A 23,768-nucleotide genomic window follows, 5' to 3' on the forward strand; every position below is an offset into this window, starting at 1 on the left:
TTTTCCAGAAATACCTTTACGAAATTTATTCTTTGCAAGTATGTGCTAGGCAGGTAATTATGTTAATGATAATAATCTACTGATAGAATTGTAATCGCCATATAATTAAAACGCGATAAAAAGGTAAGTAAGGTACCACAATTAGGTTCAATTTAGATTCTTTGATTCTCATTTGGAGTTATGTAAACTCTCTCTTATAGGTGTTATAATACAGACATTAAAACTTCTATGGTTAATTTCAAAGAAATACCTCCATAAATAAGAAAGTGGGCTTTGCGCAATCTGCGGACGGACGAATAGACGGACGAACAGAGAAAGTCGCTGCACTAGCGCACCCAACTTCGTTGGAAAATGCGTTAAGAAAACTGAGGAAATGAAAATAAAGGATTCCGTTTGCAATGACAAGTTAATATTAATCGAAAACGATTCAGCCAATTCATGTTCATTCTCATTTGTCGCTCTTTCTTGCTGAGAGATCATCGACATACAGGAGATACTTCGTATTCCGCCAACTAACCGTGAAAAACACATCTAAATACCTTTTAGACCTCGACCTAGGCGGTATGCCTTCATTGCCGCAATTTTTTTAAATGAAAATCATGAAGTTGCGATTTATATAGCTTCGGCTCACTCATCTGTTGGAGATATGCAAACGTGCACAATATAAAATATTATTTCGAATTGCCTGAAGTCAGGAGTTATGACTGGTCTGATACTATGCAACCGCATTAACATGGATTAAAAGTGATGAACATTGGGGTACATTATGTCCATAACCGTATAAAAGAAATCAGAAATCTATCCTATGTACAGGACTGGAATCATGTTCTTGGAATTATGAATCCTGCTGATATTCCTCCCCGTGGAGCATTCCCTACATCAACCATTGAATCACGATGATGGAAGGGACCAAGTAGATTATTAGATCCTAATAATTGACCTAAAACCAGTGAATCTATTGATGAATAAGCTGTAAATAAGGAACAGAGAAAAACAATTGTCATGACAATCATGAGAGATGTTGAAAGTAATGAACTTTAATTTTAACAAAATGATTCGAGTTATCGACTTATCGTTTACCTCTATCGTTTCATACATAACTGTAAATTATGTGTCAGTATTAACAAAGGGAGAAGTGGCCAGGAAAAAATATGTGGAGAAATAAGTACCTACAGATTAAATGAGAAAAAGTGAGTATTTCATTCGTAAGTTTATTCAAATGTCCAGTTTTGATGGAGTTCAAGATAATAGACTAATGTGATGCACTCATAAGGATCAAAACACGTCGTATTTAACTAAGAATTTTCTTTCACAAGTGTCATAATTTTGTACCAAATTTGTGCACATTAAATTTTTGTTCCTTATTTACCAGAGTGGACCACTACCATTTGGCTAAGACCGACAGAAAAAAGGATCATGTCCGCGAGAAAAAACAAGTTAAAGACCGTTAAGTCAAAAATCCTAAAAGTTATACAGGGTGTCCAACGACGAGCTGCGTCTATTATTGCATGGGAAAGTAATTTCACATTTTCATTTTTACTCCCACTTCGTTATTTCAGAATCCTCAGATCCTTTATAGTTTTGTATTGTTGTCCGCACGTCCGTCCGCCCATCTGTGTGCGCCATGTATTTTTAAAAGTGGCCGATCGTATTACAATTTCGTGTAGGGGTACGAAAAAAGAACGCTATTAATTTTCAGGAAGCTGACTCAACAGGAACAAAAGTTATAGGAGTGAATCGGGAATAGGAAAAACTGTGGGCTCAATACATATAATATAAAACAACATACTTCATTCCTTAAGTCATGTATCGAGTTTGGACTTTCGCTAGATTATTCCCTATGACTTTTATTCATTCAAATTCACACCAAAATTGTTCAGTTTTTGAGATGCGAAAATTTTTAGTGGAAACCCTATTTTTTCTGTTCACAAACACTGAAATTACATGCCCATATCAATAAATAATGAATGTTTTTTGTAGGGAAGGCAGCGATGCGAAAATTTGTGCAGCAGTTTTAATTATTAGGTTTAAATTAATAAAACCGTTCAGAAAAAATGCTATTCCGTCACAAAATAAAACACACATAAATATGATGGTTATAGAAAGCGTACAAAACCTTCGTATGTACGGAATATCGTGTAGGAAAGGTGGATATCGAATTGATGAAATTTTAGATACTAAAACATAACAGCTACGTTTAACGTTTTTTACCGCAATCCATGTCCGTCTGTCCTCGTTAAATGCAACCACAGTTTATCGACTTGGTGGTTTGCCATATGATAGTTTACATATTATAGTTTTGCGTAATAAAATAAGTTGAAATAAATTTCACGTGTGGGTTCTGTAAATCTGTAGGTTTGTTAATATTTTGACAGTCCATAAATGTCAAATTTATTGGTTTTTGATGCAATAGCAATATTGTCAACTAATAATTCACTAAATAACTCCCTAAATTGATTTCACTCATTTCCCCGATAATAATCGACTCACTCTTCGTTGGGACACCCTGTCTGAGAGAAACTTCTCTCGTTAGCGCATTTAAGAACTTTCTGAGGGCGAACATTCCAGAAGCGAATTTGTTGACTAGTTTTTCGTAGTAGAATTTTCTGTTTTCTGATGAATTTCTGATGAATTTATCGAGATATTTCTAATCTCTGGCTACCCAAATAATCGAACATGCATGAACTGCATTCGTCCATTAATATTTGTTCTCATGTTTTGAACTGTTTTTTTACTTGTTGTGAGCAGGCCTTCATTTCAAAGCGAACCATCGATCGTAATTTGAACCTAAATTTGATAAAAAAGCATAAAAATTGCAGAAAACCGCCCATTTCCAGAGGTAAGAGGAAGTTTAATGGAATATTTTCCATAGTTTCATCCATTATTTTTGAAGATATAAGCAGTATACCTAGTATTCCTAGTAAATATCTTCGTTAAAGAACCCTGAGAGTTTAATTAACCATAATAACGTCTCGATAAAGGTAGCAGAACTTCTCTTATTAACCATGAATTTTTCAACAATCAATGCAAAAAGACCGTAGTTCCATCATTCTAACGAAAAACGAGGTGAATATAACTCCATAGTCTACTAAAATCCAAGAAATGCCTTTGATGATGTAATAATGAATATATTATAAGTTTAAATGAAAAGCTGTTGAATAATGAATTATTTTAAACATTTATGTGTCGTGTGCCTCTAGCAAATTATGGTTGTACAAAAAATCTCATTCGTCACAAATGAGGAAATTAGAAATGACACAGTTCGACAATTAAAAATACTTTCAGTAAGTCTGTAGGTACAAACTACTCATCAAGGTTCTTTTGTAATGTGTACATTGCAATTAAGATACTACTATCTTGTAAACGACTTAAGTAGGTAGTAGGCACATCTTTACGATCTGCATCAAGTAAGCACATTTAATTTTATTACCGTAACAGATAAAACAAATTATAACAAATTTCACGTACTCCTCCCCTACTGAAGAGCAAATTGGGAAGGAATTACACAATTTACTTGGGCTATAATTGATCTGCCGCCGAAAAAAAAGATTAATAAATTTGTTTGTACACAATTAAATAAATTTAATGAAAATGGTCATTGATAAAAATATAATTTGGTCCACGTGATTATGTCATCGTGTAGGAGGACTAGTTTTTTAACACTACCGTAGGAAGACAATTTCATCTGCTTAAGAAACGATTTTAGACCATTAATTTTAATATCAATTTGTGCATGGGGTTAAGCTTGATATTCAGCAGGTAATGTGATATTTAGTATCATAAATGTTAATGACTAAGTCGCGTAATTAAAGGAAGGGGGAGGCATTCCCGGTCACGGTAGACCCTCATCACCTGCCTCTATTCAATAAACGTGACGTCAGTTACCTGTTGTAACTGTTTGTGTTATTATATTAAATTAAGATTGTAACGATTACGCGATGTTTATTGTTAGATTCAGTCCCCCACTTGTTGAGGTTGAGTGAAGTCGAAAGTACCTTCCTCAAACTACAACAAACAAAGCTCCAGTTTGTGGCGCAACCATAGTGACGAAAGCTCGCCGGCTTTTCTTCTACTACTAGTGTAACATTTTCCGAGGTAAGTTTGCGTTCATACTATTTTATTTACAAGATCCCCATTTACAATTCGTTTCCCTTTTTGTGAGACCAGAAATAAGAATTCATGTGGATAATTACTCTAAAAGAATGCGGTGTTGATCTCAGACCAATTTGAAATTGGTGCAAGTAGTTATTATCCTTTCCTCCCCGAGTCATTCGTATAAAGTTATACTATCATTATTTTTTCCCACGAAAGTTATTAGTTTCAGAATTACTAATAATAAAATTTACAGGAATTATGTGAATAATTTCGTAATTAATATGCAGGTAGGCTGGGAGTGCAAATCTGTAAATGTGAATCATAATTTCGATCATTAGTTAGTAATTATTGAAGGAAATCACTTTCCATATTAATGGTATTGTAAATTTAACCTCCGACACCTTTTCAGCTAATGGAATTAGCTTTGAGGGTGTGTTTCATTTCACACACCCTATTGCTGTGAAACAGAGGTATTAATGATGCTCTAGATAAGAATTATGTGCAAATTTCAATTTTTTGTTCGGCAGGTAGTGGATAGATTCAAGGTTAGCCTTGAAATCTCTACCTCTATTCTGTAATTAGTATGATTTCATTCTAATATAATTTAGATGATGGAATTTTCCCTATTTACATAAATAATTTGCAATCTTAGTTGGAATAATTGCGACTTCCCCTCGATCAATAAATGCCAAAGTTCAATTTATTTTAATCGATATTGTCAAATATTTGCAATGCTAATGGGTTTACAACTCTGCTTAAAATTTAAATATATCTAATAAGTGCTGTAAATAGATATTCGTTCATAACGTACTGTTCTGCATTTCATTTGTGCCAACGTAATTATTAATCCAAATAGGTGTTACAGCTGTAAAAAGACGTAATGAGGCAATCGTTTACAACTAGGTAAAGGATAAATAACATCGCTTCGCGATTCGAGAATGCATTTCAATTACCTACCCGTGTTTCCTTGTAATCAATGTTATTGAATTTATCGAACATTAAACTAAATTACATGTTTAAAACCTTTTTTAAATTTGTTTACGCAAAATTATATCATTTTTACGCGCTGGCGCCTTTGTCTTACGTAATATTTACCAGAACACACACGAGGTTTCAGAATGAATAAGCTTTGGACAATCTGCTGGGATGAGGGATGACAAGTAATACGAATAGCTTTTATTACTAAGAAACACACATTGAAAGCAAAAGCAAGTGATGCTGTCATAATATCATTACGCTAATCATACGAAATGAGGGATTTTAATTAAAGTCTATGACCATGGGCAGATGGTAATACGTGTGCATGAGAAAACTCAAATTTTATCGTTAGCTAAATGTGATCATTAACAAGTTCTTAAAATTCCTTAGTAATTTCCCCAGAAAACATTTTTTCCCTTCATTCACTCTCTAATCATGCAGTCGTAATATAACTTTAATGAAGTTAGGGGATGTTCATTTATATTAATGAACGAATTTATCTACAATCGTCTTGATTTGTCTACAGCTTTCAGTACAGAAAACGCTTTCATTTGTCCAATAAACTACCGGCATTAGATTATCAAATTTTTTATTTAGTACATAATAACGTGCAATTTTTAATTTTATCGTTTAACTTTAATTAATTAATGAAGTCATTGGTGTTAATGGCCAGTCTTAATTTCAAAGGACATGTAAAACTGTAAATTCATAGACACATCGCATTTATTTCTCTAGACCTAGAGAAAGGGCTTCCAATCTATCGTCCCGGAAGAAGAACAGTAGTACACAACCGTTTTACATGTGAATTCCAGTTCAACCGAGGCACCCTTTACTTTACTAGTCTTCAAGTGGGCACAGTTCTGCATAAAAATCAAACCCTTGTTAGCGCCACCCCCTTCCCATACACATAGACCTCAACCATACCTAAAATTTAGATGCACTTTTTTAATTAACTATTTAAGAAATGAATAACGTTGTACAAAACAGTACTTTACCTTGATGACACGAATTGAGCAGCAAAAAACGTTCTTTGGATAAATTAATGGTTTTGAATACATTTTTGGATATTAATTTAAATAGCTCACATTCCATTAACATAGATACCTCCATTAGGTACAAACATTTTTTTGTAGGATTTTTGTTGTTGCCCGCATTAGTTTTTATAAATCACCTTATAGGTACATTCAGTACCAATATGGTTTAATCAAATTTGTCTCCTTGAAAACCTTCTACAAGCTAAATCGTTTACGGCCGTTTGCAGGAAAGCGAATTATAATCAAAATCCTACATTATTTGCCAAATCTGACTTTAAACAAGAATTTTTGACATTTGATTGGCTGCATACTGCAGTATAAAGCCAATCAAATGTCTTAATACCGGAGTAAACAATGATCCTGAATTTTTTTGTGCAACTGGCTGAGAGTCATGAGTATTGAAACACTGTCGATTTTGGGGGCGAATTGATTTCGTTCTCGCTCATTTTCTTCCCTAATGCGATATCAGAGTGCTTCTAGCTGTTCGTTAATTGGCTAATATCAACCCGCTCAAAAAGCTTTTGTGCTATGCGCCATTTTGGACATTTAGATTGCTCCGCCGATTTTGTCTTTGCGTCCTGTGTGTGGTGTGTGTACGGATTTATTAAGGTGCATTTTTAAAGCTCGCTGCTTGCACACAGATCGGAACTCATATAAAGAGTGATTCATATTAAAGTTATAGTTTTTTAATGGAACCACCTGTATATTGTCATATATCTGGATTTGAAAACCTATTGCTAGAAAAAAAGTTGATCCATAGGCTTTTAAGAATTCAAATAATGTGCTATTGTGACCTACTTTTGTGGTTTTGAACTACTTTTAGGCGAATGGTCTAGAGTCCTTGAATTTTTTGCAATATGTAGCCTCTATACCTTGAAAGTGTGCCAGGCGGCCATTACTGGTCTCAAACTTGTCAGTGTCTTTGTCGTTTTGTACATTTCCTCCATACACCCTTGTTTATCCATTTCCTATATTTCTAAGCACTTGCCTTCCGCCCATTATTGTTTAGCTTTGCCACATTTGCTCCTTATTTGGTTACTAATTCTTCCTCAGTATTAATAATTTTCTATTTCTTGCATTCCTTCATCAATCTTGTCCGGAATTTCTTCTGCAATCCATTCTTTCTTTTCCACCTCTTCTTTCAAACCATTTGTTACTACTGCTTTGATATTGCACCATTATTACTTCACGTCTGAACGTAGTGGGTGCCTTTCCAAGCTCTTCATATAATACTCAAAGGAAGTCTTTGCGACGCATTTATCTTGAACATTCCTAAGTCCCACATCTAAATGCTCCTTTTCTTTTCTAAATGTTTAAGCTTAGTTCTGAAATCTATTGCAAGTATGAAGTAGGTTGTGCTCTGTGTCAGTATCTGTCCCGAGATATCTGCATGACACTATTCTTAAACCTTTCGTTAACAACTTTTATTCCTGGTCCTGTCTCCTGGACTCTTCCATGTGTAGAGTCTCCGAGAGTCCAGGAGACAGGATCCGGTATTAGCTATCCAAAGGTCTTGGGCTTCACAAAATCCAACAAGCCTTTCGCCTCTTTCATTTCTGTTCCCCAATCCAAAGTCTCTACTGCTTTTCCTAATTCCTTGTCTTCCCTTACCCCCTACACTGTTCCAATCTCTCCAGAATATTTCTTCTCAGGAACTGTCCTAAAGTCCTAAATAAGTTCTTCTTCAGTGTTTCTGAGGATGTCCATAATGACCTTTAATATGGTAGTCTCCGCTGGGATTGCCAATCTTTTCCGTATCATATGCCCCCCCCCACCCCCCAAAGGCAAGAGGGTGTCCTAACCCCCTACCCGCTCATCCGCCCTACAAATAGTCGTTGCCACTTGGTATAAGGGTGGCATCTTATACCGAATCTAGAAATGAGATTTTGTTTGATTCGCGTTCCTGGTGCTTCAAAACGTGTATTTCCGTCAAAAAAGTGGAGGGTTATTTTTTACCCCAATGCGACCAATGCAATACCTCCCTTTAACACGCGAAGGTGCACAATTAAAGACACGCTAAAAGACTTTTTGGAATGCCATTTCTAGACCGTGGTAAGATTTTCTAAAACTTTCCGTAATGAAGTTATGGGCTAAATCATGATAATAGTCATTTTTTGTAAAATTGTTATTATAGTCCTGACTCCTGAAAGTTTCTCTAATAAGGCGACTTCTAATAAGAAAACTATGGAGGATTGTTACCTTTCGCACTAAAAAAACATAAAAACATTTTCTAGTTTTAGTTCTAGTTCCAGATAGCCCCCCGATAGTTCTAAAATTCTCTGATAATCCTTATAATACAAAAATTAATGAGGATTTTGGTTATATTCAAATTGCCAAAGGAATATTTGGAATCATTTCTTGGTAAAATTTTTCAGTTTTGAGTAGATTTCCAGACAGCCCATCAAGAATTCCGAAAATGTCTTTAATAAAGTCTTGGATGGTTTCGTCCAATCAAAAAAACTATTCCGCGTTATGAGAAATATAAATTTTATTGGGGAGAGTTAGAGCTTTGCCTAGCGTTCTAGACAGCCCTTCGTTATAAAACAAAAAACAAAAAAGGCCAAAGGAATATATTGTTAACCAATGGTTGCTAACGGTTATTTTTTATTTTGGTATGCAAAATAACAAAAATAGATTGCCAACAATTTCAAATTTCTTTGGGAAAATGTCATCTAAATTCTAAAGTACAATACTTGACCACGCAGTAGCCCAATAAATCATCTTAACTTTTAGGTGGGTACCGAAAACGTGATGCGTGTCTAATTACCAGCTAGAATAAGTAAAATTGTACGGATTAAAAGTCAAGACTTGATGAACGGCAGACGCCTCACAATTAAGTTGATTTTAATAACCTTCGCCTTTATAAAAAGCAGACCTCTTTTTATAAGCGGACCTCAAGAGGTACAATTTAACAAAAATGATTCGTTGTAAATTAAGCCAAACACGAAATATTGGTAATGCGTTTCCTTTGGTCGTATTTTCGATTTTGCTACTCGGTACGACCTTTCCAATTTTGGCAATCCGTAATTAGCTGGCTATCAAACCGCTATGCAAATTTCAAAAGCACGAGCGAATTCACAGATAGGAATTTTAAAAGAAGCAGAAATACTTAACGTATAGAGAAACAAGTTTTTCTAAAACACTATAATTTAGTAGTATTTATGTTATTGGTAAGATGTCAAGGTTACGTGGCAGAAAAAGGAAATGGATAAAGAGACCACAGCTTCCTCTTTCATTGCCACTAATGAACAATTCGTTTAGATTTATTATCTAGGCCGTATCATGACTATCTACGGTGAATCTCACCAATACCATCCGAACCTATTTCGCAAAACATTCACTAAAAGCCTCGATCTAGTATTTCTCAAATTATAAAAAGTTTGCAATGACGACGCTGTACCCCCCACAATTTATTAAAACTTTGTTAACAAGTAGTAATAACGGTTTAAGATCAATGCATATGATTATTACTCATTTTGCATACACATCACGGCTGTATTAAATAGGTATTATAAATCGTGGACATGTCCGTTGCATATAATTTTGGTATACCCAGCATAGCACGAGTAGGTTATTCAACTTTATAGGTAGGCGAAACATACGCAAAAAATTAGTAGGGGGATCACAAAAAATCAGAAAGCAAACGCGATAAATTATAAACGAATTACATTTAATCTGATTTAAAACAAAGCATGAGGGGGTATAGCATTTCCTTGTTAAAAACTTAATACACCGTAATTCCCGTATTTTTCCTGAAAGTAAAAAAATATCCGGTCATTAAACACTACTTTATCTAACCTAAACACCACGTTAACATTGTATAATGTATGTACGGTAATAACACTTTGTATTCCTTTTAGGTCACATAAGAAATGGCAGGTTTCAGTGAGGTACTTGGTGTCAGTGAATTCAAGACGAAACGGGACAGCATATGGAAGGCCCTATTGGCAGAATTCGTTGGAAACATCATCCTAAACTATTTCGGATGCGCCTCCTGCATGATTATCAAGCCTAATGTTGAAAATCCTAACTTGGTCCTGATTGCACTCACGTTTGGTTTCTCTGTGTTTATCGCCGTACAGGTAGGTAAAACCGAGTCATTTCCTCTCTTTCTGCCCTTATTTTACCGTAACAATAAAAGACAGGAACTAGGGTAATGACAAATTTTAAAATATTTATGCATGGGGGAATAAAATGCGAACTGGTGCATAGAAACTACAATGCAAATTAGTCTGTGTGTCTCCTTTAATGGACACTACCGAATATGTTATTAGTTTCATTATAGTCATTGCACATGATTTGGTGAAGAGCATGCAATAATTTTCAGTTTTTCGCGAATAATTATTACTATCTCGTTATAGAACTTCGACACGTTTCAAAACGATCGTATATGCTTTAGAATGCAAATAAAATGATTTTGCGTCACTTCAATGGCAAATTCTATAACATGAATCACATACTGCATATAAAACTTTTTTCGAATTTGACTGATTTTATAGCAAGCCGGCTATTTGCATTCCCTAAAATATCTTTTATGTTTCATGGTTGTTAATTTAAAACTCGGTTTATGCCACGCAGTAAGTCTGAAGGTATTTTACAACTGAGAAATTGGTTAATAGAATAGCCGATAATGTACAAGTAACTCAACATATTGAACAATATCAGCTTCATTTAAAACTGATGCTCCGATTTTAACTACATTTTCTTTGATAGAAATTGATTTTCCGGATCTATCGACGTACCTCCGTGATATTTCCGTAAAATTCTTCCTTCAATAGCTATTTTAACGACATGTTTCATCCACAAGGTTTTCTTGAGGTTCATAAATCTTATTATCACTATCTTTTCTATTGTTTCTAAAAACAATAAACTTTTCAACGATTTCGTACCGTTTAACCTTTCTTTTATTTATACTCAGCAAGGATTTCTTATTTTAAAAAAGTGATACATTGTTTATCACTATTCTGACCATTTCAATGCTGACAATCGACACCGAAAAGCCCTATTCAATATTCTATTTGTTACGGATACCCAATTTTATTGAGAAGTATAACAATCCAGAAGTCAAGAGAAACCTAACTTCTTTAGTAAAAAAATCTAAATTCATGGAAACAAAAAAGAAACACCTAGTATTCCAGAGCATCATATTCTGACAAATGTCCCTAGAAGAACCAAGAAATTATGCTCCAAAGCGGCAAGATCTATATAGATTACTTGCTTTACAAAAAAGCACAGACCAAATTATTTGAAGGTGACTCAACTTTTAAGATGTAAATCTTGTTGACGTTGGAAACCTGACCTGCAGCTTTATGATGCCACCGTTCAAGATTCGTTTATTAATATTTGTAATTTATCATTTAACGAAAAATCGTGGTTACAAGCAACTCTCCCATCAGTTATAGTACAGAGTACAGACTGTTTCACACAAACTGTTGCTTGACAGTTTTCAAGCTCTAATTGATACATTAAATCTAAAAATTTGCATACCAACATAGTTTTTCATGCTCTATCGAAGGAAAATGTTTTCATGATTGTTTCAGTTCCGGTTTTCCAGGATGTGGACCGCAACTTTTTATTTTAAATAGAATACCCTACATTTTATTGCATTTTCGAAATCTATATGAAAATATACGTCATTTGACACTACATTTCCCTATACCCAGCATCAAAGGTTTTCAAGTTATTTAAGATTTTTCAATATTTTTGACGTTTGAATGCTTTTCTTTTGAGCCCTGTACCTATGACTCCGTTGACCTGAATTTCAAAAAGTCCTCCAAAATCAAAATACCGACTTGATGCTATATGAGAATGATTTAACTTTTGATCGGTTATACACAGGGTGTTTTTAAATTAATCAATTTTAACAACTTCAAACCGTAAAAAGTTGATTTTTTCAAATGAAACATGCTTTATTTTTTTAACTTTCAAATGTCGAAAAGAATTCTACATCGGTCAATTATTACATTCCCGTGCTTTTCATGCTCGACTGCGGTACTAAGGGTGCCTGGTTTGAATCCGAGTTCGGGCATAGATATTTGTAAATGTACCTATAGTGGGTTGGGTTGGTGGAGCAGCTTTGGCTGAAACCGTCTTTTTAGGTATTCTGTAATTGTGACTGTGATGCATAATTTGAATAATTGAAATAAATGCGTTAGTAGATGTCATTGTACTTGACGGAGCGGCCATGATGCTTATAAATGTCTTTGACGAACATTTGTGAAGAGAAGTGGATTGGGCCCAATGGTCCGTGGCGTTGGCTTCTTAGATCTACAGATATAACGCCACTGAACTTTTATGTGTATAAAAAACCAAAGTTTATTTCACACCAATTGCTTCTTGTGACTGGAATTGGAGGGTGAGCACAGCTTTTAATGAAATGGGTGCATTAGAAATTGGAAAGGCGACTACCACGGCGTTCATTGGAGGATTCTATTATGTATTGAAAAAAACGGTGGCCATGTGGAAGATGTTTGTTTTTTATTTTGTCGTTTGTTATGATTATGGCCTGTTTCTGTTTATTATTTCATCTTTATTTAATTAACCCTGTATTCTTTACAGTAAATAGGATTATTTCCATATTTAGTGATATAAAGATAAACTACCAAGAACAACAATGAATGATAACAGTTATAATTATAGCTATAAAAAGATATGTCTGACAGGTCTGCTAAAACGCATTTATTTTAAGGTCTCCTAAGAAAATTACGCATAACCGCCATAATTTTAGAAAATCTAAAATAAATCGAAAAGCATAACAGTTGGGTATAGGTAATGTAATAATTGATAGATGTAGAATTTTTTCGACATTTGAAAGTGCAAACAAATAAAGCATGGTTCATTTCAAAAATCAATTTTTAAGGTTTGTAGTTATTAAAATTGGCAATTAGTTTTCAATCACTCTGTTGAAGAACAGTCCAAATTTAAACCATTCGCATGTAGCATCAAGTCAGTACTGTGGATTTTAAAAGACTTTTTGAAAATCAAGTTAAGGGTTAGGTACAGGACTCAACGCAATCAAACGTCAAAAATTTAAAAAAATGTTCCAAAACCCACTCGTGGGTATTGCCGCGTAACACAAAGTATTGAAACGATGCGTTGCCATCGAAAGCACACAAAATGTCGAATCTGCATATTGAAGCACGTCCACGTCCAGAGAAAGAGAGGAGTTAAATAAGTAAAATAAAGTTTCAAAGAAATATCTCCATAAATAAGAAAGTTGGCATTGCGCAGTCACTGCGCATGCCCACACATAATTTTTACCATGTGCGAAATGTTTGCCTTTACTAGAAGCAGCTGTGGTTCAAATTCCAAAGAAATATCCCCATACATAAGAAAGTTGGCAATTGTGCAGTTACGGCGCATGCACTGCGCAATGCCAACACATAATTTTTACTGTGTGTGAAATGTTTGCCTTTACTAGGAGAATCTGTGATTAAAATTGCAAAGAAATATCTACATAAATGCGAAAGTTGCCATTGCGCAGTCACTGCGCATGCCTCCACATAATTTTTACTATGTGCGAAATGTTTGCCTTTACTAGAAGCATCTGTGGTTCAAATTTCAAAGAAATATCTCTATAAATGAGAAAGTTGGCATTGCGCAGTCACTGCGCATGCCCACACATAATTTTTACCATATGCGAAATGTTTACCTTTACTAGAAGCGTCTGTGGTTAAAATTTCAAAGAAATATCTCCATAAATAAGAAATTTGGCATTGCGCAGTATGCCCACACATCACTGCGCATGCCCACACATTATTTTTACTATGCGCGAAATGTTTGCCTTTACTAGAAGCGTCTGAGGTTAAAATTTCAAAGCAATATTTCCATAAATAAGAAAGTTGGCATTGCGCAGTCACTGCGCATGCCCACATAATTTTTACTATGCGCGAAATGTTTATCTTTACTAGAAGGGTCTGTGGTTAAAATTTCAGAGAAATATCCCTATAAATATGAAAGTTGGCATTGCGCAGTCTGCGCAAAATATGGAGTTAAATGAAACTGATCGAAATGGGCAAATATAGACCATAACAGCTATCAATTAGCGAAAACGCGAAGTCTCTAGGTGGCCCAGGGGCCGAGATCTCGATGGAACGGACGGACGGACGGACGGAAACACGAGCACATAAGCTTTACCTCAACTTCGTTGTGTTACGCTAAAAAAAATCTTGAATAACTTCAAAACCTTTGATGCTGGGGGGAAAATGCCGTATCAAATTACGTAAGTTTTCATTTAAATTTCGAAATTGCAATAAAATACAGGGTGCTTCATTTAAAATAAGAAAGTTGCCATCCACATTACCGGAAGGGAAACGATTAAGATAATTTATTTTGTTCGATAGATCATGAAGAAGTAAATGTCGGTATGCAAAGTTCCAGATTTAAATTATTAAGGAAAATCTGAATACTTTTAAGTAACGGTTTGTGTGAACCAACTTGTATATGGAGGCCTTGGCATCACAGATGTGACTACACTGTGCTTCTTTTCTCGGATCTTGAAATTTTACGTCCGAGTCAGTCATTCTTCCTCTATACATCGATTAGGATCTTGATGAAGCTTTACTACATTCCGCAAGTTAAAGGATCATTGAATATGAGCCGGATCGTGTTTTCCAATTCGAGCTGAATGACAAAAAAATTCCCCAACTGAAAATCGTATGCAATTCTTTGCAAACAAGGCCTTCCCAATAAAGCTATGACGAAATTACTGCCTCCAGGACAAAAGTGACACTTTACCTAGTTTTCTAAATGAAAGACAACACACGTTGATTTTGTCCGCGGAGTACAAAAAAATGTGTTGTTGAGTTCTCTGCTATTTAAACTATTTAAAGTCAATTCAGCATTGCCAATTAATTCACATTGTAAATCTTTTAAATTTGTCCAATTAACTTCTTCTAGAAGAATAAAAATATTTATGGGGTCTTTGCTCCATAAGTTTTTTTTTCAAAATCGGTCAAACTGCCCACACATATATTGTAAACCTATTTTGCAAATTATAATGTTAAATTGGTTCCTATGTTTATTTGAGGTTTAGTAAAAGGTTACATACATTTGTTAAAAGGTTTGTCGGCGTACTATGTTCATTAAGTTCCCCAATAACAATTCAAATCAAATTACAAAATTTATCTTATAGAGATTAAGATTATTCATTTAAAAATTAACATTGCAGATTATTCTCAAACCTGCAAAACACGGTCAACAGTTAAAAAATAATTACACGAATTAATTACTTTGTTGGCCTTTATTGTAAGTAAAATTCTGGGGCATGTACATTGTACATATACATAAAATTGGTGCAATTGGATTAATATTAAAAGGCGTGTAAAAGATAATTAGTTATTTAAAATATGTAGGTAACTTTGTAGCATCAAATATTAATAATCGAATTTGGCACACGATGTGTAACATTTTTTTACCCCAAAAAGACTGCAATTTAAAGTACTAATCGATGCGTCCAAGCATATTTCCTAAACAAATTTCTTTGATTTACTCAGTTTATTCCAAATTAGAGCCTCGCACTGTATATTTAAATTGAGGTAATCGAGATCACGCCAATTGTAAATGGAATAGATTTGCTATTCCACGGAAATACAATCTGTGATACAGACATTTGTGTGTATATTTTCAAATCATCTGCAAAAAGGAGATGAGTTGTAGGGTTTGAGTCCAAAATGTTATTAATAGATAGAAAAAATAAGAGTGGCTCCAGATTAAATCCCTGGAATAGGTAACCGAGAGAATGTAGGGAAACAATCAGACTTGAATCCGTTAAACGCTATCATCAGTTGATGTATGTTATATAAATACGACAGAAAGAAATTTAAGAACGAATTAGATACCTAAAGCAAAAAGTGATAGCTTCTTCACTTAACAGGGAAGTTACATCGAAATCTATTAGAGGAAGAAGATTAGATCACATGAACCTAGGAATGTTGATATAGTAGACAAATTTAGTGAAATAAAGGCACGTATACAGGGTATTGCTTGTTTCTGATGTTTTTGGGGGGATATTTTGAAAAAATTTTTGATTTTCTTTTTTAATTTTTCCATGATAAACTAATCGTACTAGACATTTCTAATCAACACATTATTTAGGAACTTTTTTTATGGAGAATTCGAATATGTCCCGTTTTTAATAACTTTCAAGAGGCCGGAGAAACGTGGGAACTTTATTTTTTTATGAACGCCATTTGACGTCTTTTCGTTCTTTAAAGTTGCGGTTCAGTGTCACAATTTTTCTAAAAATACAATTTTTCATTTTTTGGGAAGAGTGCTTTGGAAAAACAAAACGTTCTTTTGTTGTGAACAAAAGATTGACCTATTTCAAGTAGTGTCATTTACGTTTGTGCTAGTTTTATTACGAAAATGCCTTTTTCAAGTGCAGAACATGCCCACATGACTGCTTTGCTGCAACATACTTGCAGCGTTATCCAGAGGGGCAACAACCTAGTTTGAGGTATTTTTTTTGCTGCATAAAAACTGGGGCGAATATGGTTCTTTTAAAGGATGTAGACGACAGTATGAGGATAGGCCCAATGAATATCGGCAGGAAATTTTGCAAGCGGTAAAAATTTTACATGATTACAAATACTAAAACAATCTTTATTTAATTAGTGTTAATTAGGTGCAAGACAATCCATCTGCCTCCTCAAGAGAAGTTGTAGCCCAGCTGAATTTGCCATCCCATCAAGTTGTATGGAGAACTCTTAAAAAAAACAAATATCCGTGGGAAATTCATACTTTCCAAACGCTTCCGTTAGGAGATCATGAACGATGGGTAGCTTTTTGTATATACGTTTGTAAATAATCAGATTCAAGAAAAACCAAATTTCCTTAATGACATCATATGTCCTGATGTTAAATATTTTTTATTCTCATGTATTTTGCTCTAATTTGAATTATAATCTCCTTGCAAAACGAAGATTCAATACTGTTCAGATGAAAATCGACATTTCTCACCACAACTAGTTCCATGCCAACGCCGTAACCAGACAGGTGGATCAAACTGCCACAAGAAACGTTTTGTTTTTCCACTCTTCGAAAAAATGAAATATTGTTAATTTTTAGGATAAATGTGATACTGAACCACAATGTGTAGGTTGTAAAGAGAAAAAAAGACGTGATCTCAAAATGTCAAAATTCAAAATGGCGTCCATAAGTAAAAATAAAATTGCTACGTATTTCTCAGTCATCTTGAAAGTTAACAAAAACGGAATGCCATATTCGAATTCGCCATAAAAAAGTGTCTAAATAATGTGTTTATTAGAAATGTCTTAGTACATTAGAATTTAACAATGTAATACTAAGAATTTAACATGAAACTAAGACATTAATTTTATTTTCAGATTATTATTCAACCCGAAAATTCACAACTTTGCCCCATTTAACCAACTTTTTTCTCTTAAGATAAGCGAGATCCCCATAGTGGCACTAAAAAAATGGACATAACGTGTATAGATTTTTCTAATTAGAAACAAATAAGGAATTTATTAACGCAAAAAAAAGCATACATCTATTTAAAAACAACAAACTTTGGTGCTGTGTCTTAAAACTAGCAGGTTATGGAGACAGAAAACTACCCCCTTACTAGACGAGACTATTTTTGCATAACGTTTACTCTTTATACTTTCTTGATATTCACACAAATAACTGAGTTATAATGCAAAAACTTTTATTGCATTTTTGTACTTGCACAGTTGCCACGTTCGCGCAAGTTCATCCGCCAAAATTGACATCATCGATCTATGCAGCTTTGACCAGTAACTAGAGAAGTGCAAACCGCATCACTCTATCTTTTTTAGCTTTCAAAATATCCCCAAAAAATCGAAAACACGCAATTTTGAACACCCTGTATCAGGGCGCAATTTTGGTGGGCCGCCCCGGGCACCAGCGGTAGCCACTCCGCCACTGACCCTACCGCAATTAAAAACTTTCCCTTGAAATAAATAACTTCATACTCTCCAGACATACAAAATTACAGTTCATCCAAGCAAGTTCCAACTTCCAAGCGATGCCTGTGCGTAAAAAAAATTCTGCTAATGGTTATGCAACGCCGACATTTTACATTAGCAAAACAATTTGAGAAAAAACGATTTGGTTTCTAAAGATCGCCCACTACCTAAACAAAAAAATTATGTAATAAATTATAATAAACAATTTATTTCCGCCTTGTGCATTTGCAATTCAGTAGCTAGGTCTTCCATAATGAAGTCACAAAAAATGGTCTTGAGATATAATTCAGTGACGTGAAATTAATTATGTAGAAACAAGTACACAACTTTACCTATTCACTGATTCAATTATGTACTTAGCTTCTGTTTATTCGTGAATACGTATAGATGTAGGTATCATATATTAATATTCTCATGTGTAATACATATCATTATTTTATGTATAGAAATCGGTGCTTGTTTCTCTTCAGTATAGAGAAACAAACAAAGTACCGACACTGCCCTCTTTAAAATACCGTGCCATTGTTTTTGCTCATTGTTTTCTTAAATTTTCGCGGTTTCCTTCCTTTCCATCGACGATACGGAACGTATAATTATACCTAATTTTAACCACACAGCGATAAACTAAATTGGGAATTGCAATACCAGAAGGTCGATTAAATAAAGGTTGAAATAAAAGTACTTATGCAAATAAAAGTGTATGGCTACAATTCAAGGTCTAAATATTTTCAAACTTTTACTATTTTTGCGTTGCAACTTTTCAATAAACCATGCAAGTGAACGGACTCGAACGTCAAACTCTTCAACAGTTATAATTGTAATCCGCTTTGGCAAAAGTATACGGTAAAATTCATTGCATTTCGGGAAATAGTAGATTGTATGGCAAGTAGGAAAAGTTGAACATTCCTGAAGAGTGATAGTGATTGCCTGACTTCAGGAATATACTTTGCCTACGTGTCGTACAGTCGTTGACAAAATTAATGATCGCCGAATACGTAAACCCTGCAGCATACGCAACCAACGTTTGAATATTTTGTGCAACTTGGAAATGCGAACCGACAAATTAAGATGTACGTCCCCTCCTTGAAGAAACCTACGGAACCCGCTGTGATAAGCGTGTTGGTTGCTTTGCTTATACTGCAGAGTTTACCTATTAGGTGATAATTACTTTTGTCAATTACTGTACATACTACTTTAGTCGATAGCCAACAGTTAGGTATAGGTACTTCAGAATTGCCCCATTTGTATTACAACATATATAAACAAATCATAGTATATACTTCACTGCTAAAGTTAATTTTTAACAATTGTCATGTGCTATCGACTAAAAAAAGTATTAAAGAGTATAAACAAGACCTTAAGTTTTAGAGCTGATAGATATCACTTACGTAAGACACAAAAAATGTCAATTTTTGGCTACATGCCAGAATTTCCCCATTGATCTGACATCCAACCTAATAAAAAAAGTGTCAATTTTACACTCAATTGAGTTTTGTTCGAACCAATACTATCACAAAATTGCAGGGAGTTAAATTAACTTAATTCAAGATATAAGAAAAATATTGACTTTGGTGTTCACTCATGCTATGTGGAATTGACCTTGTTCACAATAAGGATTTGAATCTCATCTGCACTTATATGCAAACCAAATCCTTCTACAAACTTTCAACCTAAAATACCTGTCATTTTCTTTTTCAGGCAATTGGTCATGTAAGCGGAGGACACATTAACCCTGCGGTAACCATAGCAATGCTGGTCACTCGAAATATTTCCCTGCTAAAAGCGATACTCTACATCATTGTACAATGCCTAGGTGCTATTGTTGGTTCAGGTCTTTTAATGGTAAGTGTCGACTAATTTAGAAGATCGCCTAACACTGTATGCCTTAGGCATCCTTGCCCGAACGGTACCACGATACCGCAATGGGCGTTACCAACCTTTCCGTACCAGTAGGCAACGGCATCGTCGTGGAAATTATGCTCGGATTCATTCTGGTATTTACCGTCTTTGGGGTAGTCGACGTAAATAAGCATGAAATAAAACCGATTGCCGCATTCGCAATTGGAGTCTCTGTAACTATTGGACACCTTGCAACCGTAGACTACACCGGTGCCAGTATGAATCCTGCCCGTACCTTTGGTGCGTCAGTCATTAACAACCACTGGGATGATCATTGGGTTTATTGGGTGGGTCCCATTATTGGAGGAATTATTGCCGGTTTGCTGTACAAGTACGTTTTCGCCGCGCCTTCCACTGGCCCATTGAAGATAATCGAACGTTACACTGCTGTCGTTACCGACGAGAAAGAGGTAAGCATATGAAGTTTATCGCGAGAAAATTAATCTTATAATCAATTTTGTGCAAGCAATCAAATATAAGGACGATTGAGAGCGACGCCAATTTTGGTGGAGCTAAACGGTCTGTCTAAAAGGTTTTTTTTTCATTCACTTGTTCAATTTAATAACTTTTTTTTAATACCTTGATTTTTCAGCTTCAGAGACTGGCGGGAGGAAAGCACGAGGAAACTATGCCTTGAAAAAATTGTACCTCTACCTACAACAAATATTAAGCTTTTGTTTGAATCTCAAAAATTTTAAGTTTTGTTTACTGGTTGTTTAATTGTAAGCTTGATAAACGATTACTGCCAGATGTTTGCAAGATCTTGTTAGTATTTAAGTTTAAGTTTAGGTATCTTTATTATTTTATTATAGGTAGTTAACTATAAATGTATTTTTTTACTTCACCCGGCAATTTATGCAATATAAAAATATACCTATACCTATAGTTGTACAAAAAAATTTAATTTGATCGATTAAATTAGTTAATCAATTAAAACCATGGCTGCCATAGAAAAAGAAACTCACAAGAAGACCTAATGCCCCAATACCTATCACTAGTGACGAAGAATATCAGAGTGCCGAAAAATTAATCAAACTGCACTAAGTGGGTGTTGTTGGCGGAACCGAATCGTCCTGATAAAAATACTTGAAAAGATTGTTTCACTGCTATAGGACGGAAGCTATCATATATCGAACACCAGAAGTTGATAGATTGTCTAGGCGCAATCAGATGCACGAAGCAAAATCGTTAACGCAACGTCCATCAATTGGCTCACCACTGCACTTAATTAATACTTCTGCAGACAACCTCAACTCTTTTGTGGTAAGTGTATTTTAAAATAATCCCCCAACCAAAGGCAGCAAGTGTTTCAAAAGGTTAAAAAGGATTAGGTCCAATAAGATACATGGGTATAACTTCAGCTAGTGTTAAAGGTTGTAAAAAAAGACTGATTTCGTTGAGCGATAGCATTGTTTATTCATTACAAAGGCGATAGTTAATTATATAGGTAGGTACTTTTTCGCTATTAACTAATGTTTTACTCAATTTCCACAACGCCTTTGGCTAAATTAATGAGCTCCGTGCGAAAAGAGGTCGAAGGGGAGAATATGTATAGATTTACAAATAAAGCAAACCCCAAAAATTATATTAGTAAAGCTAGTTTTACGAAGACGTGATCCACTTTGAGCCTGTAACAACATGTGGAAACTCTCTTGAACTGAACTGAAAGGGAGGACGTGCGGAGAGTTTACTTAATTCCAAGTTGTAACTGATGAATTGAATTGTAACTTTAAATTTCATTATTTCGAAAAAAACGTACCAAAATTTGTAATAGGAATTTCTACGAGCAACGGTTTTTTTGAAATAATAAAATAATATTTATTTTGAATATGGGAAGAACACGAGATTAAATTGGAGCGTAATTGCATAAGGATGAAAACGTAAAGAAAATTATCCTAAAATAACGATTTTTAAAATGTTACGATTCTTAAGGGTGATGGTGTTATCACAGGGATGTACAAAACTACACAATAGACAATTAAGCGCTCATTGATACAAAACGGACGTAATCCAATTCAATTCCGTAAATTTTGTAAATAAAATAATTGCGGTAAAACGAATTTAAATTTTTCGTGTATAATAACTGTATAAAAGTATCTCAAATAGGTAAAATTTTAGTTTCCGATTCCTGGAAAACCGAGAGAAAGAAAACAGCTGGCACTGATCATCAAAATGTAGTAGTAAGATTATTGGAAATGGTGCTGCAAGTACGGACTCCGCACAGTTTTTCATAAGATGATGAAGGGGGTAGAGTACAGATAGCTGCTAAAATAATAACAATTGTGCACGTCTGATGTTTAAAATATGCGATATGTTTGCCTTCACTAGAAGAATCTGGTTAAAATGTCTCCATAAAATAGGAAAGATGACATTGCGCAGTTTGCACATAAGCACATCTCATTTTTACGATATGCTTATAGCACTTGATATAATACTACTTCTCCCTAGTCTGAAAACTAGTTGGAATACAGTAAGTTATTCAATTCAAAGTACCGAGCGATTCACACTTTTATCAGTTTTTTAAATAATTACCTACTTTAACAAATGTAGGAAGAATTGATATGGGTTAGTAGTCTTTCATGTTATTCACTTTACTTTTTGTACCTATATAAATGAATTACTGACAAGTGCAATTTTTAAATCATCCTGAATCACTTTTGAGAGAATCTGTTAATCAATTTCACCCAAGGTGGTACATACATATAAACTAATGACACACGATTACACCAAATAAAACATTAGTAATGATATTTTTATTTAAAATCAAATCTTTGCAATGTAAATATTAATAGGGTAGTCAGAATGTCAATTTTCCTGAATTTCGTCATAGGTAGGTACTGACCTAAGACCACTTATCTAAAAAAAAGGGTTGTTATTTTAGATTCTAAATGACTATTTTTCAGACAAACAATATAACAAAGTATTCGCCGAATTTCCTTCCATTTCCTTGAATTTCTCCAATGGTTCTGACATCAGATCATTACCTGATAAAAGAAAAAGTCGTAGGTAAGTTTATACCCAAATGACTATTTTTAAACAAATAAAATGACAACGTTCACATCGAAAATCAGTCCACTTGCTTAAATTTCTCAATGGTTGCGACACAGGCCATTTACCTAAAAGAAGAAAGTGTCATTATTTTACACTCATTGCCAACTTTTCAAGTAAAAAAGTTACAAGCTTTTCTCAACGAATTTTCGTCCTCCTTTACCTAAAAGGAGAAAAAGTCGTTATTTTACATTCAATTGACTATTTTTCAAGCAAAAATTACAAGCTTCTCACCGAATTTCCGTCCACTTGTTTTAATTTTTCAATGGTTCTGGTACCCGGCCGACTTACTTATTTACTTACTTAAAAGGAGAAAGGGTTGTTATTTTACACTCAATGGACTATTTTTCAAACAAATAAAATAATATGCTTCTCGCGGAATTTTCGTCCACTTGTCTGAATTTCTCAATGGTTCTGGCGTCCGACTATTACTTAAAAGGGGAAAGGGTTAATATTTTACACTCAAATCACTATTTTTCAAACAAAAAATTACAAACTTCTCGCCGAATTTCCGTCCTCCTTTACCTAAAAGGAGAAAAAGTCGTTATTTTACATTCAATTGACTATTTTTCAAGCAAAAATTACAAGCTTCTCACCGAGAATTTCCGTCCACTTGTTTGAATTTTTCAATGGTTCTGGTACCCGGCCGACTTACTTATTTACTTACTTAAAAGGAGAAAGGGTTGTTATTTTACACTCAAAATGAACTATTTTTCAAACAAGTAAAATAATATGCTTCTCATCGAATTTCCGTCCACTTGAT

At 34.4% G+C, this 23,768-nt stretch overlaps 1 protein-coding gene across 3 annotated transcripts; it reads left to right on the forward strand.

Moving 5' to 3' along the window:
- Nucleotides 1–3,309: 3,309 nt before the first annotated feature.
- Nucleotides 3,310–20,784, forward strand: LOC116159763 (aquaporin-like). Of its 3 annotated transcripts, none has more exons than XM_031472839.1 (5): nucleotides 3,310–3,407; nucleotides 9,968–10,189; nucleotides 19,757–19,900; nucleotides 19,948–20,367; nucleotides 20,424–20,501. In XM_031472839.1, exons 2-5 carry the CDS (start codon nucleotides 9,980–9,982, stop codon nucleotides 20,484–20,486), a joined length of 837 nt encoding a protein of 278 aa, XP_031328699.1. In that variant the 5' UTR covers nucleotides 3,310–3,407; nucleotides 9,968–9,979; the 3' UTR covers nucleotides 20,487–20,501. The 3 variants fall into 3 exon arrangements, with proteins under 3 accessions (XP_031328699.1, XP_031328698.1, XP_031328700.1); XM_031472838.1 differs by lacking the exon at nucleotides 3,310–3,407 and adding an exon at nucleotides 3,932–4,095; XM_031472840.1 differs by lacking the exons at nucleotides 3,310–3,407; nucleotides 20,424–20,501 and adding exons at nucleotides 3,941–4,095; nucleotides 20,550–20,784.
- Nucleotides 20,785–23,768: the final 2,984 nt, after the last annotated feature.

Source organism: Photinus pyralis, unplaced genomic scaffold, assembly GCF_008802855.1.
Source record: "Photinus pyralis isolate 1611_PpyrPB1 unplaced genomic scaffold, Ppyr1.3 Ppyr1.4_LG1, whole genome shotgun sequence".
In the NCBI taxonomy this organism is placed as follows: domain Eukaryota; kingdom Metazoa; phylum Arthropoda; class Insecta; order Coleoptera; family Lampyridae; genus Photinus; species Photinus pyralis.

What these genes read in the sequence shown, in the direction of transcription:
- LOC116159763 (XM_031472839.1), top strand. Translation starts at nt 9,980, where the DNA reads ATGGCAGGTTTCAGTGAGGTACTTGGTGTCAGTGAATTCAAGACGAAA. An exon ending in CTGTGTTTATCGCCGTACAG is followed by an intron (nt 10,190 to 19,756) that starts GTAGGTAAAACC and finishes TTTCTTTTTCAG; the next exon opens with GCAATTGGTCATGTAAGCGG. An exon ending in TCGTTACCGACGAGAAAGAG is followed by an intron (nt 20,368 to 20,423) that starts GTAAGCATATGA and finishes ATTTTGTGCAAG; the next exon opens with CAATCAAATATAAGGACGAT.